The 16,552-nt window shown below is 44.0% G+C and overlaps 1 protein-coding gene across 2 annotated transcripts in view; it reads left to right on the plus strand.

Annotated features, from left to right (window-relative positions):
- EMCN (endomucin) overlaps positions 1 to 16,552 on the plus strand; it is a 70,609-nt gene that overhangs the window by 17,363 nt on the left and 36,694 nt on the right. For both annotated transcript variants that reach the window (XM_015415982.1, XM_015415983.1), the window contains exons 2-3: positions 7,364 to 7,423; positions 10,650 to 10,697. In XM_015415982.1, the coding sequence (XP_015271468.1) occupies positions 7,364 to 7,423; positions 10,650 to 10,697 (108 nt within the window). The remainder of the gene's footprint in view (positions 1 to 7,363; positions 7,424 to 10,649; positions 10,698 to 16,552) is intronic.

Here is a 16,552-nt window from a genome sequence, read left to right on the forward strand (position 1 = left end):
AAACTGCCAGTCTGAACTCGGCCTGGGATTCACATAGAGTGTATTGAGGCGAATAGTACAAGTACCTGGATGGGGGAATGATCAATCTCAAGTACTCAAAATGAGACAAAGCATTCAGATGTCAATACTATCAAGCCGACTAAAGGAGCCCCTTAAAGAGCAAGTCACTCGAAGCATCCAACAGTATACAAAAGGGAGAGTGAGAGCAGGATGTAGCTACCAAGCATCTCCAAAAGGAAAGAGGCCAGATCCACATGATGCTGTAGAACATGGGGACATGGATAATTTGGGACAGATTCTGGTGCAAGTTATAGGTAGGCAGCGCAGCTCGGAAACAAAAGATTATTTTATTTCATGTTCGTAACTAATGGAGGAAAGAGGATGATTCAAGGTCCTGGGAATAATTGCTAATAAGAATGGGGGGGGGGGTTTCCAGGCAGAGAGGGGAGAATATTTCCAGGCCCTGTTGGTCCAGTCAGTTAAATCTAGCTTTGGCAAGCAATGCAAACAGTCCAAGCTGGATGTGAGGGTTGCCAATTCCAGGTTGAGAAATTCCTAGAGATTTGTGGGTGGAGTTTGGGGAGGGGAAGGAACTGCACATGGATGTGATGACGTGCAGTCCATTTTCTACACCGCAATTTGCTCCAGGGGAATTTATCTCTCTAGTCTGGAGATCAGTTTAAATTCCAGGAGATCTCCAGGCCCCACCTGGAGGCTGTCAACCCTAAGTGGAAGTCAGTCTAAAGAAGGGAAACTGTTAGATCACCGCTAACAAAGATCCGGAGAGTGATTTCAACAACAGTGATCAGCTTTATTGTAGGTACGAACAAGCGCTTGAGAGAAGTCATAACCAGAACAGATTAACATTGGGAGCTAGGCTCTTTTTAAACATTCCCAGGCTAATGTAGCCACTCCTATTTACACAAAGTAACCAATGAGGTTGCTCGGATAACATCCAATGAGGGTTCTTCCCTCTCAGGGAATTGGTGCAGTTCTGATTGGTCGCTGTTGTGGAGCGACCAATAGTGCGTTAGTTCGGAGGAGCCTTCGTCTGGCTCGAAGCTTAACATGGAACGTTAATGCGGGGATTCATGTAAGTCATTTTGAATACACCATAGAAACTTTTCTTGTGGAAATACTAGCTTTTTATTGTGGCTGAAGGGATACTGATTAAATGCTAAGGAACCCTGATTGATGATTTGATGGCCAAATACTTCATGCTGAGGACACCCTGTTCAGCTCCAGTTAGCATAATGAGATCGTACGTGGTCCTACTTCTTAGGCCTTTTGTTGTGGAAAAGCCCTGCTTACTACCTCCTATGACATGCAGATAGGATCTGGTCCTGCCAGGCTCAAGATGGAGAGGCTGAAGAGCAAGACAGATCAAAACAGAGGCTGTCTTGTAACAATATGTCCACCCATTTTACTCACTGCAATGTGGGCACAGATAGCAGGGCTGTAGTTGAAGGCCTACAATCATAGGTCCATGCGGGCAGAAGTTCTCCTTCGTACCTATATTGCTTAAACCCATTCGTTCTGTAGGTGCTCACCAGCCTGTGTACTTGTTCAATGAACAGCAAAGTGACATCTTTTTCTCCACCTGCAGTATTCTCAGACATCCCAGCTACTACTGCTCTGTACTGTCTTCAATAAGGACTGCAATTTACATTTCACATTGCCCTCATATTTTCAGACCAATCTTCACTGCCAATAGACTTTTCCTGTGTCTGGGTTGTCTACTATAATTTGCTTTCTGCACTATAATAACTGTCCTATAATTAAGCTTTTCATAGCAGATTGACCCCTTTCAGAGCAGAGTCAATGGGCAGTGAACAGGAGCACTTAAGTATATTTACTGGAAAGAAATTATGCTTAGTCCAGCTACAGAGAGAGAGAGAGAGAGAGAGAGAGAGAGAGAGAGAGAGAGAGAGAGAGAGAGAGAGAGGGACTATTTGGCCGCACCCACACGCTATCTGTGTTGGGGGGGGGGGATCCCGATTACAGACACCACCCGATTTTTTTTTTTAAGCAAGCTTTAAAAGAGGCAGCAATTCTTATCTCTGCAATCCAAGTATCTTCTTCACATTTACTTGTTGTGCCCTGTACTCTCTCCTGGTGGGGTAGCTGTAATGGGTAGGATCCAGCAGCTTTTCTACTGATGCAAGAGGAACAGGAAATCTTGTTTTTTCTTCTCTGCAGCCAATTTTTTTCTTCTCTGCAGCCTATAGTTCCCACCTCCACATTGGGAAGATCCTGGAGATTTGTGCATGGAGCCTGAGGAGGGCAGGTTTTGGGAAGGGGAGAGACCTCAACAGGGTATAATGCCACTAATCTGCCCATTGAAGGTGTAATTTTCTCCGGGGGGCCTGATGTCTGCAGTCTGGAGATCACTTGTCACTCCAGAAGGTCTCCAGGCCCCTAATGAACCCCTTTCCCAATGTGGTTTTGAGCTTTAGGGGCTTCAAAAGGTTCCCCCCTGCTCTCTTGTGCACCAGCAGAAACCAGTTCACCTGAACTCAACATAATTCTGGTTGTTGTGTTGTGGAATCTCCTTTCTTGAGAGTTTTCAAGAAAAGAGTTATTTTTAGATTTTTCACACTGGCTCACCACAAAAATTTAAGGCAAGGAAATTTTGAAAAAATCTTTGTTGCCAAACTCTGTTCTTCAACTCAGACATTCATGTGCACAGCTTTATTTCCAGAGACAAAATATTTGCCCAAATAAGAATTATTCTTGTTAAAATATCTTTTATTCTGTCTTTTTTCGTGGCTTATGGCAGTTTACAATTCATAATTGAAACATTACAATTTTAATGCAGCATACTGAACCCCCCAAATAACCTCTTCACCCACAAGAGATATCTGAAGTTTATAACCCATTGAAAGCCCTGAAAGTTTATGCATCATTTCTGGAACACACAAGGAAATATTTAGAAACAGGCCTTTTAATTTGTGATATCATATTCAATGTAAACAATAAGACCGTTTTTTTAGAATAAGAACATTTTTTGTCCGGAAACAATAACTATGATACCTGTTGCTCCCAAAAAGTAGTGGTCTAACCTGGCAGCTCTGTGCATCCAAAATTATTGTTTGGAAATGATGAAAATCGGCATGAACAGATAGGTAGAGAGATTGAAGGGACATTTCTCCCATGTTCATCACTAAGGTAAGAGCCAAGCTACATGGTCAGCAGGTGAATGTGATCGATCTGTTGCTGGAGATAACACTTCAGACTTCTGATTTAGGAAGGGTTCTAGGCCAGCATTCTCCTGTAGCATTAGGCTTACCAGGTGCTTGCTTACAGCAGGTGACCCCCATCACCTCCACATTCACATTTCCACCATTGTTGATGTTTGTGATGGGATAGTGGTGGAAATGGTGTCTGACCCAGAAGTAATATAACTTTTGAGGTTACACCCTAGGAATCCCTTTTGGTTTGCGCTGTACAGATTCCTAGAGTGTTGACCAGAAAACGCATCACCTCCAGGCAGGGGCATAGCCAGAAAATTTTGGTTGGTGGGGTGTGGGGAAATCGGGGGTGTGTGCCCTGGCCATGCCTGCTGCTCCTTTTGCAGCAGCAGAAGCAGAAGCTCCGGCTCCACTGTGACCTCTAGTCCTCATCTAGTCCTTTTGACTGGAGAGACTCAATTCCGGGCTGCTTTTCTGTGTAAGCCAGGGAGGGGGGACTCTCTGACTCTTTCTCTTTTGCATTTTGTAATTTTATTTTATTTTATTGCAATTTTATTTTATTTTATTTGCATTTTTAAAAACCTATGTATTTTTCAGCCTGGAAAAAAGAAAATGAGACTGAAGCTTCCCTGACTGATTGTGCCTGGGGTCATTTTGGAAACCCCATGCTCATATATATGAGGACTGTCACATTTTAACACTGACCATACCATAGCAAAAGTCATCATTAACATGTTTAACATATTTTCCATAAATGAACTCATAACTCAGTCATGGCAAGCAAGTGACTATGGCAAACAAGTAACTTATTGTTTACTGTATTGCCATAGATGCACATAATATGTGAAATTCACAAACATCCTTGTCCTTAGTGTAAACAATCTGGATGTCATATTCTGGAAGTTGTAGGCGCATCAATGGATAAAAGGAAGTACTTCTTCACCCAAAGAGTGATTAACACATGGAATTCACTGCCACAGGAAGTGGTGGCGGCTACAAGCATGGACGGCTTCAAAATTTTGGAAACCCCATGCTCATATATATGAGGACTGTCACATTTTAACACTGACCATACCATAGCAAAAGTCATCATTAACATGTTTAACATATTTTCCATAAATGAACTCATAACTCAGTCATGGCAAGCAAGTGACTATGGCAAACAAGTAACTTATTGTTTACTGTATTGCCATAGATGCACAGAATTAATATGTGAAATTCACAAACATCCTTGCCCTTAGTGTAAACAATCTGGTTGTCATATTCTGGAAGTTGTAGGAGCATCCTTTGTAGGCATGCAAGAGCTTTTCCAATGGGCTTGTAAAGGATTGCCTCTAAGGGTCCAACTGGACTAACCCTTGGGTGCCGCACATATATTGGTGGAATTAACCCCTGGAGAAAATGGCAGCTTCAGGGGGTGTGATCTGTGCCATTATACCCTGCCTGCCCTCCCAGGCTCTGTCTCCACCAGAAAAAAATGGGGGGGGGGAAGCAAGGCTATTTCCTCACACCTCCCTTTGAAGCTGTGGGCACAGTCCTTCAGTGTGTGATCAGATGCAACTGCAAGTGAGTCGTGGATTTTTTTGTGCTTTTTCCCCCCATGCACTTAACTGAGGGATCAATGAATCACACCTCCGCACCGAGGGCTCCCAATGGATTTTGCGATGATGCACATACTGCAAAGGGGGAGTCTGTGCAAAGTCTGTGATCAGACATGGGAAAGTCTGTCCATGGCCTATTGCAACCCATTGACTACCGGATTTCCCCCAGTGTCTTTTAACTCCGCTTCTGCAGCGGAGCAGAACGGGTTGCCGATGGCTGCAGGGCACTTTCCAGATGTTGTCCGATCATGCCCTTTAAATCTGCCCGGCATTTGGACCTATGGCGGGTCTAATTGTGCATATGATCACAGACCAAGTCTCCCAACCCAGAGCTGGCAATTCTACGGCCTCATTATATTGTAATGGCATCTCTCAAACACAGGATTTTTCTTGGGTTCACAGTAAGATTTGAAGGCTATTAAAACTTCTGTTAAAGTTTTATTGTCAGGCTCTGCAAACACCCGTTGCATATTATGATAAATCTCAAGGGCTTTTTTTTCTTATTCAGTGAAGCAAGACTGCAATTTTATAATCCTCAGACTCTTCTTCTGCTTTTTTGACTGCTAGGTACAGCTTTAATTTTTCTTTCCATCACCTTCAGTTCTCCTCTAAATTCCTCACAAAGGATAAACCTGATGGAGACTTGAAATATTTCCATTATTGAATAAACAGTATAACCCAGAATCATCTTTTAGTGCTGGGGACCCAAAAAAGTAACCGGGCCACAGCTGACACCATATGATGTCTCCTTTCACTTGAAGATCAGGAATAGGGTACTCATTCAGGTTCCTGCTTGTAGACAACAACAGGATGAGGCTTTGTCTTCTGTACCTCTCCTTGTGGGCCTTCTTCTGGAAGACCAGGTTGGTCACTGTGGGAAACAGGATGCTGGGGGGGGGAATGGACCATTAGATGGCTTCAGCAGGGTTCTCACATTCTGAAATGATTTGCAGTGCATAAACAGCTCCTACTAGGGCTGCCAATTTTGGGTTGGGAAATACCTGTGTTATGTATTGGGACGGGAACATTCCGGGACTGTTTCTACCAGAGCTTGGCTGAGCTTGGAGCTCTAGAACAAAAGCCCACCAGGACTCTGGAGGTGGCCAATGGGGAAGTCATGGTTCTGATAATGGCCTATTTCTGGTAGTTGTTTGGGAAGTGGGTGGAGTTGCATGCTTTTTAACAGGACTGTTGCCCTGGCAGTTTGTCTTTGTCTTGTTCTTGCTGAATCACCAATAAAGCAGACCTGATCACCATGCTTGGGATCAGACCATCCATGGAACCCAGTATTTAACAACCTGGAAATTTGGGGGGTAGAGCCTGGGGAGCAAAGGGTTTGGGAATGGGTGGCATGTCAATGGGGTATAATGCCATAGAATCCACCCTCCAAAGCAGCCATTTTCTCCAGGGGAGCTGATTTCTGTTGCCAAGAGTTCACTTCTAATTCCAGGAGAACTCCAGGCTTCACCTGGCAGTTGGCAACCACAGCTAACCAGACCATATGAAACCATTTTATTCTGATTCAACTAACCGTTCCATCTTACCACTGGAATCTATAACTGACTGTAGCTCTTCAAGGCAAACTTGCTCATTGGAGGTGTTACGGGTTGAACCTATGACTGTGTGCATATAAACCATTATACTGAACTTTTTGGGTAAGTGATTAGCATTAATACAGGGGAATGGGGCCATGCAAACGTAACAGTCTTTGTATACTGGTGGTAAGGGATTTTGCCTATGACTTTGTATATATTTTTTTTAAGATGAGGGAAATCCAGATGAAAACTGAGCACACTGCCCTGCATAAGACATGGAATGTTGAGAGCAGTTGAACACCAAAGGGGGAAAAAGGGAAACAGAGATGGGAGGAAAAACTAGACTTCTAAAGGATCTATGAGCTCACTGTGTTGTAAAAGGGCAGATTTGGCTCTGTGGGACGTTTCCCAGTTCCTTATACCCCTTGCAGACCTTCAGCTTGCATACTCTGCTCAGTAGCCTCTTGCATATTTATTTCAACCTTCTTTCTTGCTCACCTGAGTTGCTTTCTCCTACACTGCATTCCGCCCAGGGGCTCGCAGCTAACTTCCAAGTCAACGAGAAGCTGAACAAATTATCATACTGTGCAAAAAGAAAAAGGAAGGGAGCAAAAACACATACTTTTCACAAGCAGCGCCACTTCTGTGAGCCGCATCAACAAATGCAACTGGTAACTGTCCACATTTTAATGAGAATATGATGTAAAAGATCAAAGTTTTGAAAATATGCTCCAAACAGGTGTACCTGAAAATATTTTTAGATAGATAAGGGGGCAGCGGGCTCCCAGTCGTGACTGCAGTATTCCCTGTACAAAACCACTAAACAATTGGCAGTTTATAATAGAAAAGGTTAATCAATAAACCATCAAAGGGATGTATTACCAACTGTTCAAGCAGCTGCTGTGCCGAATGGTTCCTGCTTCCTTTCCATTCCCTCTGTTTGAGTGCTAATTATTCCTTTGACAGAGATTGGTTCAGAACAATGGTTAACATTCATATTGTTGTCGTGTTTTTTTCCTTCCCTTTTTCTTTTTAGCTTCAGCACAGGAATCTGTTGGTACTGCTACAACATCCACCGCGACGCAAGCACCTTCTGGTAAGGCATAACCCTTCATCATCTTATTTTTAATCATCTGTTGAGAACAGGCCCATCAATTGGGGTGGCTTTGTTCTAGAGAAATCACTCCTTCCCCTGCTGCCATGGACTGCCATAAATTTGCGTCTCCTGACGTGAAGCTCAGAAAAAATATTTCCTGTGGTTGAATCCCAGCGTCAGAAGGCTGAGCAGATGACTTGATTAATTACTGAAGCAATGCATCATTGAAAGGAACACAGCGACAGAACAACAGTCAAGGGCCATCTAGACTGTAGCGGTGGTGGATGCATTTTTTAAAAAAATAAAGTACTTCTCAAATGATCAGAAAATAGATATTGCCACCGTCTCTGCAGACAGACATTTTCTTCAGTGTTGCTATGGCAGAGAAAAGGAACGGATCCCGTGGTGCCTTTTGGATATACGCCTTGCCTCGTGGTAATCGTATATTCAAGATGTAACTGTAGAGATTTATTTATATCCTGCCTTTCTCCTCTCCTCCATTTTATCCTTACAACAACCCTGTGAGGTAGATTAGGCTGAGAGTGTGTGACTGGCCCAGGTCACCCAGGAAGCTTCCCTGGCTTGGAAACAGAGATGAGCATTGCCTCCTAGAGTTGCATTCGACTGGCTTTCAAGCAAGGGAAGCCTTTACTACCAAACATAGGTTTCACCCAAACAATACATCAAAGTGCAGGTTTACACTATGTTCAGACATTCAAACAGCACCCATATCGAATAAAATCTTTTTCAAGGACCGTGATGTACATATAAGACATAAGGCGCAATAATTTCTCTTTGTGAGTATAAAATTCTTAAAATAGCAGCATGTTTTCTAGGGCCCCATCGGAACCTTTGTGGCAAACATAATAACCTATCTAGGAGAACATATCTCTCAAGTTCTCCAAGACCTGGCTGTTGATATTTTGTACTGTTTAAGTCTACGACTTCTGAGGAAGTATCAGAAACAGCAGAATACCGCAATGCTGGTCAAGTCATCTAAGGTCTTCAATCTGGTCTCTTCGCTTCAGGATGCATCAGGTCGACTTACCTAGTTACTCCACAGCAGATTGGTCCTTTTATTATTTATTTATTTATGTAATTTATACCCGCCCTCCCCGCTTTACAGCAGGCTCAGGGTGGCTTTGACTTTTCCTAGGTGTCTTATGGTTTCATCTATTGTGATTCTTTATGATTCTTTCTAACAGTATTCACACTGTACACTTACAATGTAAAGCCATGAATAAAATAGATATATAAAACGTCAGACACAGGTCTTTCTTTGGTATTGATTTATTGGCTTGAAATTTATGACATATAATATACAATTTATTTATATTTACACAGTGTTTTTCTGGAATTGTGTTTACCTACTCTGGTTACACTGTGCTCCCTATCATTTGTTTTTGTTGCTGTGCATTAGGCCTACAGTTTCCAGTCATTGCCTACATAAGAACATAAGAGACGCCAATGTTGGATCAGGCCAAAGGCCCATCCAGTCCAACACTCTGTGTCACACAGTGGCCAGAAATGCCAGTGCCATCAGGAGGTCCACCAGTGGGGCCAGGACATTAGAAGCCCTCCCACTGTTGACCCCCCCCCCAAGCACCAAGAAGACAGAGCATCACTTGCCCCAGAACCCCTAGCTATACCTTGTGGCTAATAGCCACTGATGGACCTCTGCTCCATATGCTTATCTAATTCCCTTTTGAAGCCGTCCATGCTTGTAGCACCCACCACTTCCTGTGGCAGTGAATTCCATGTGTTAATCACTCTTTGGGTGAAGAAGTACTTCCTTTTATCCGTTCTAACCCGACCGCTCTGCAGTTTCATGGAATACTAGTACTAGTACTAGTACCTAATTTATAAAGTGGAGCTGCCAGGAGTTGAAGCTATTGGGAACTGATGTCCTTTGGCCTGGAAACCCTTTTCCCCCACCAGTGGTATGGGGAAGGCACTGTGTGTGTCTGTGTCAAAGGCACACTGTTAATAGTTTCCTTTGTTCCAAGGTTAAATTCTGGCACTGAACCTCTGTGGGTTTACCACAGAGTTTCCCGCAATTCCTAGAGCTACCTTTAGTCACTTCTGGTTTTTTAATAGATGTGACATGACACTGCAGCCAGATTTGTTCTCCCCAATATTCCTGTCCACAGCCCTCCCAAACACTGCCTGGCAACCGTAGTGAAAGACTGAGAGCCTGATGAACCCTTGCTTTTCAAAACAGATAATGCTGAAGTTGATAGATCAATTACCTGACTTGGTCATCGTAAGCAGCTTCATGTATTCATAATGGGACCCCTGGGCCTATTCCCCCCACACAAACACACAGAAACCTTACCAGTCAGTAATCTCTCAGCCTAGTCTACCTCACAAGATAAAATGTCATAACATGTAAATAAGGGGTAATAAAAATCAAATCTGAGGTTCTACTAAGGTGAAACTTGGCTTCAGTTAGTCCCTAGCTGCATTTTTTACACTCATATTTATTTATTTATTTATTTATTTATTTAATTTTGTTTATACCCTGCCCTCCCCGCACGTGGGCTCAGGGCGGCTTACAACATGGGGTGCAGTACAGCACCATAATACATAGTATGGCACATAGTGCGATAAAACACTATAAAACATCTTAAAACAATTTAATACCACGGGCGACGCCCAGAATCCCGCGTGACCAACACCTCTCTCCATATTGCGCCTGCCCTTGGGGCGAAGGGAGGATGATATGGCCCCCTGATGTTTCTTGGCCACTCAGCCTTAGGCAGCGGTGCAGCTGCCCTGGCCCTCATTGGTGGTAGTGGTAGCGGCGGCGGCTCCTATTCAAAAAGCCTGGTGGAAGAGCTCCGTCTTGCAGGCCCTGCAGAACTGTAACAGGTCCCGCAGGGCCCTGATCTCCTCCGGGAGCTCATTCCACCAGATAGGAGCCGCCACCGAAAAGGACCTGGCCCTCGTGGCAGCAAGCCTGGCCTCTTTTGGGCCCGGGGTCGCCAGGCGATGTTGCGACCCCGACCGTAGTGCTTTCTGGGACCTATGCGGGGAGAGGCGGTCCCTCAGGTATGCCGGTCCCTGGCCATGTAGGGCTTTAAAGGTAAGCACCAGCACCTTGAAGCGAATCCGGAATGCTATAGGCAGCCAGTGCAACGCTTTCAGCTAATTGTCATATTAACTTGAACTGCTATATAAAATGATCATATTGAATACTTAATGTTATTTTGTACACAATCCACAGAACAAGCACAGCTTCAACCGACAATAAGCACAGCTTCAACAAGCACAGGTAGGGTCTTGACTTTATGCTTCTCTGGAATTTTAAAGTAGTGATAAACTATTACAATAATGTATATGGTGTTTTTAGCTTACCTCAGTGCCTTAAGGGTCTACTGATTGCGTTAAATCTCTTTGCTCTATGTTTCCATTTCATTTTCTTCCAATAAATCTTCTTCAAGGACTTTCTTTCAAATCAAAATTAACATTTGGTCTACAATTTATTACAAGAATCTCTTCTGAGCTGGATTTTTGGAAAGAGAAGTGTGAGGAAATTAGTGTGAGGATCATATCTATGCAAGGGGAAGTGCTTTTAGATTTGGATTAATTCTTATCTTTTCTCATGCCCTTATCATGTTCATTTCTGCAGTATGGGATTGTACAATATATGGCCCATTGGCAGCAAGAAGCCCAGTGGATTCTTACTGTGTGGCCTGTGCTCTCAAATGGGAGTCGATTCCATTCCCTCTCCACCCCCTCCAAGCTTCTGCTGGGAAACTGCAAGAGCTTCCTTGGGATGGAGGGATCAGAATGCCGACCCACAGCTCCCTTCCCACCTGTGCCTGCCCAACAGATTTCCTGCTGTGTCCCTGCAGGGATGCATGCCCTGTTCACATGTTACAGTGAATGCATGTACATCCTGCACATACATCTGTTTGTAAGAAAGAGCCAAGTTGTGTTCATTCACAAATGAATTCAAACAAGATACAAACAGGGGTCACAGTGTGCAGGTACATGCCAACAAACAAGAAACCACTGTGATCAATGACAATGACACATTTAATAAATTTTGCATTAAAACAGAGTCCAACTTATTCATTATCTCAATTTTACATTGAAACAGAGTCCACCTTATTCATTTTCTCAACAGAATCCAGCATTTTCCTCTCTTTACTCGATGAGTACACCGGTTTTTACACTCATTTCAAAGGTCTTCCTCAAGAGTAATCTTATAGAGTTCTTATAGAGTTGGAAGGTGTTTTCTTCTATGAATTATCAGATCCATTGCATTTCTTGAATAGGAGCAAGCCAATAATTTAAATATCTATTCGTAGCAGCCAGTCCATAATTTTATGTGGCAACAAGCCTACTTTAAATTGGCTGGCATTTGCTCTCCATTTCACACTGTTGGCCAGGTAGCTCTCTGTAAAGTGAATGCATTAGGAGTTCGAAGGTGTTTTCTTCTATAAATTATCCTGTAAAAAGCATATTTATGAGGAGTGATCATAAAGTCATGTGCTTGAGAAGATAATCTTGATTACCTAATTTTTAGGCAAACATTGGTCCTTCCACATGATATGCAATAACCCCGTTTTATTTACTTGTTAACAGTGGATTATAGTTAATAATTTCCATCAGGATTCATGGCCTGATTTTGTAGGATTCTTCACTTCAAAAGGCTGTATTTGTGACAGTAAAAATGTCAATAGTAAGTCTACTCAAGCTTTCTCTAGTGATGAACACTCATATGTGTGGTGTATTCAACTCAATGGAAAACTGTGTTTGAATTCACTAATTGAAACACCTTGTAAAGCTTCGTCCTGGGCAAGGATCCTAATCACTCAATCCCTACTGGTAGCCCAGGAAGAGCCGACCAATCACCTACCATCCAGTTCCCTGAGAGGGAACGTCTGTGATTGGACATTATTGTTACAATCCTATTGGTTGTTATGTACAGTAGGGCGTGGCTACATTAGCCGGGAGAGTTTAAAAGAAGCACAACTGCAGTGCTAAGGTTGTTCTGGTTATTCTGTGTGTTTGTTCTAGTTCCGTTACGCATTGCTCAATAAAGCTGAATCACTTGCTGAAATCACTCTCTGACTCTTTGTTAAGTAGCCGACTTAACAATATGTATCTGGGGGCATCTCTCAGTTATGGGGATAGCCATCCCTAGTAATTGATCTCTGTCAGTTGGTGTTTTCTCTGGTCACAGTTATCCATGTGCTGGTCACTGTGAGGTGAAATTGCTGTAACTCTGTCTGCATGGGGCTTCTCTTCAAAATCTCTCAGAAAGTTCAGCTGGTCATAAATGCCCATGTTGCAGGCATTTTACTGGCTTCCAGTTTGTTTCTGATCGCAGTTCATCGTTCTGGCTGCTCTGAGTTTAGAAGGTGACAAGAGAGAATTTCTGTTGGTATAGTTTTAGTTATTGTGCTGCTGTTTTATTTAATGTAGTCTTGGGATTATATTTTTGTATCATTTTATTATGTTTTTGTTTTATGATTGTTAGCCACCTGGCACATTTTATGTGTCTCTGAGTATGGGAGTCTTAGCTTGTAGCCTCTGGAAGTATATCATCCAAGAACCTGCCTAATCCATTTTAAAGTCATCTGTGCTTATATGGCCACTATGTTTGTATGAAGATGGCCCTTTATAACCATGGGGGTGAAACCTTCAGCCTCTCCTCTCCCCCCGTCTGTTGACTGTCATGGATGTGGGTGGGTGGGTGGGTGCAAAGCTTGTGGCTTTAGCTACATCCAGGTCTGTACCTTTCTCTCTCCCTCCTCCATCTGCCCAGCCTGCCTACCTACCAGTTTGTGCAAGCAAAGCAGCCTTTGGTCCACTGTCTGCACTGAAGATTTTAGGAAATCTGCAGGTGTCAAGTCCTGGATGCAGTCACTCTCACAAACACTCTTGCATCAGCAAGATTTGTTTATTAAGTGGTAGAGTGGTTCCAAGCATAGACAGCTTCTGTGTCGGAACTGGGGCCCAGACGCCAGTTCTGCCAATATACTGAAAGCAAGAAATTCCACAGATGCCAGGTGACCAATCACTGCTCCCATTCAGTCCACCACATGTCTGCCCCTGCGACTGCCCCCTCCCACCTGCATGCTAACGGTTACATTATCTAGAAGCTCCCCAGACTCCAAGGTCACATACAATGATGATATCATATCATATACTTCCCAAGGTGTTCTCAACACACTCGGGAGGCCCCTGCGTGAGAACTGTTACGAGCTGACACTAACCAAGCAAAGCAAACAGCCAAACACATCCTCCACCACCCCAAGTTCCCAGCAGCGATGATAAACAGCAATGGAAAAGAGCAAGGTTGCATGCAACACAGGAACTGTAGAAGACTACATGTGAATCCATAATACAACCAAAGGAATAATGACACAGAACATGAACGTAGGAAATAGGAAATATTTCGCGAGGCCTGATCTTGACAGCAGGATTATCTAGGGCCAAGCAGTCCTTCGAGATACCTTGGTCCCAAACCATTTAGGGATTTTAAGTAAAGGCTTTGTCCTTGCTGATGTAGCAGCAGAGAATGGGATCCATGCAAACACTGGACCTGTGCCCAGCAAAGCTAGAGAGACAGTTCACTGACTGGCAGAGTCAAAATGCTTTGCACAGAAATGCCCATTGGGACAAGTCTGCTCAGTAGAGAGATTAGCTGACTGTTCTGCAAATGCTGAACATCTCTGTCACACACACATCTGCTCCACTGCTCTTTTTCAGTCTATCCTACCTTCTACTGCTCAGGGAAAAAAATATTTATTTAGGATATTTCTGTGCTGGCTCTTCAGAGTCCTGTTTGAGGTGGCTTACAATTAAAACAATATCACAATATAAAAACAAATTATTACAAATAAAACCATTCCCCATGAAACAGAAGCAAGTTGTTTAAAAAGCTGGTAAGGGAAAACCCCAAATTAAAAGCTTGGGTAAAAGACGTGCTTTGGCCTGGCACCTTATAGAAAGTAAAGTATAACAGTGTAACAGTATATATCAGAGGTTTCCTACTACTCCCAAATGTCAGAAACAATTCTGTTCTGATAGAGGATTTGCTATATTTCTAATTTATGTGGTCTGAATTGGACCTTGATTAATACATTTAGCACATCCCTACCTCTGGGCTGCACTGCTGGTTCACAAGCATAGCCTAGAACACATTCAGTGGTTTCCTGAGCTGTATGTTGCTGGGAAAGGTGGAAAATAAGCTGTCCTTACGGCTTCATAAGAACATGAGAACATAAGAGATGCCAATGTTGGATCAGGCCAAAGGCCCATCCAGTCCAACACTCTGTGTCACACAGTGGCCAGAAATACCAGGTGCCATCAGGAGGTCCACCAGTGGGGCCAGGACATTAGAAGCCCTCCCACTGTTGCCCCCCCCCCAAGCACCAAGAAGACAGAGCATCACTTGCCCCAGAGTCCCTATCTATACCTTGTGGCTAATAGCCACTGATGGACCTCTGCTCCATATGCTTATTTAATTCCCTTTTGAAGCCGTCCATGCTTGTAGCCGCCACCACTTCCTGTGGCAGTGAATTCCAAGTGTTAATCACTCTTTGGGTGAATCACTCTTTGGCTTCTTTCCACATTAAGGTTCCTTGACAAGTTAACAAGCTCAAAGATGACAACTTCTTAAACCAGTCAACATAAGGCAGATGCTCCATCACCTCGGTCATGTTAGTTCTCTTTTCTGTATTTTCTTCTTCTCTGAGTTCTTTGTAGTTTCTGCCACTCAAGCAGGAGTTTCGGTTTGCATTCCCTTACTGTCTAAAGGAAAAAGTATGTGCTGACATCAAAACCAGCACAGCAATAATGGGGCAAATCACGTTTGGAATGATTTCCTCAGAGTGCCATTTACTCCTTTCAAAGTGATTAATTCTCTGCTGCAGCCTAAGAGTGAAGTTGAATCGTCCCTTAGAAGAGCCTCCCTCTAATAAAGGTTAACACTTTTTCATTTTCAAAAATGCTTTAGCGGCATTTACTAATTCATCTTCCCAACTCCCCTGCAAAGTAAGTGAGTATTAACGTTATTATGCCGGCTTTATAGAGAGAAGCCCTAAGCTACTGCAAACCTAATAGAAAAGAGGACAAAAGGCGTTGGTGGCTTCCCTGGGAGCTCATATTTCAAACCCACGCCCTGGTTTCACCAGCAGCTTTACACAATTGTTTTGATATGGGGGGGGTGGATCACTGTTACATCTTGGAAATGTTTCAAAAATGAATGGTCAGTAGTTGCACATATCCAGCCCTCCAGTTCCTCCAAGAGAATACGCCGAAGAGGGAGTGGTGATTTCTGCCAGTCCTGTCCTCCCTCATCAGACTCCCACTGTGCTCCTGAAGGTCTGCTGATCTCCAGAAACAAAATTTTAGGGGGCACAGAGGCTGCAGCAGAAGAGGAAGCCGGATCCCTCTCCACAAATGGTTGGATGCACTCCAGAAATTTTATTGGATGGAGAGGCAAATTCATAGGCTACTTGGTAGTGCATAAATAGCAAAGAAAGACGACTTTGTGGTGACTTTTCCCCATTCTTCACAGATGTGTTAAAGCCTATTTCGTTTTATTCTTTCCTGTCTCACTCCGTTAAGCAGTAGGCAAGGGTGGGGGTTGTGACTCCGTGGAAAAGCCTTTGCTTTGTACGCAGAAGGCTCCAGGTTCCATCCCTGGCATAACCAGTTAAAAAAGGACCAGGCAGTCGGTCATGTGAAAGACCACTGCTTGTGAGACCTTGGAGAGCTGCTGCCAGTCTGAATAGATAGTACTGACCTAGATGGACTGAAGGTCTGATTCAGTGTAAGGCAGCTTTGTGTGTGTGTGTGTGTGTTAGGGTTGCCAAATGGGCCCGGGGGGCGGGGAATCCCCCGCTTTGGAGGCCCGATTTCCGCGGCGGCAGAATCGGGCCCCAGGGGGAACAGAGGTGACGCAGCCACATTGTTCACGTTGGGGGCGTGGCCCAGATCTTCGGGGGGGAACCATATGGTTTTCCCCCCGACGATCTGGGCCACGCCCCCAATGTGAGCACGTAGCACGTCACTTCCTGTGATGTGCTGCCGGCGCGCGCTTTGCACGCACGCGCACACGCCCACTGCGAGCTCCCGGAGTCCAGCGAGGTTCCCCCGCTCCGAGGG

Source organism: Gekko japonicus, unplaced genomic scaffold (assembly GCF_001447785.1).
Source record: "Gekko japonicus isolate JY-2015 unplaced genomic scaffold, Gekko_japonicus_V1.1 scaffold68, whole genome shotgun sequence".
Classification (NCBI taxonomy): domain Eukaryota; kingdom Metazoa; phylum Chordata; class Lepidosauria; order Squamata; family Gekkonidae; genus Gekko; species Gekko japonicus.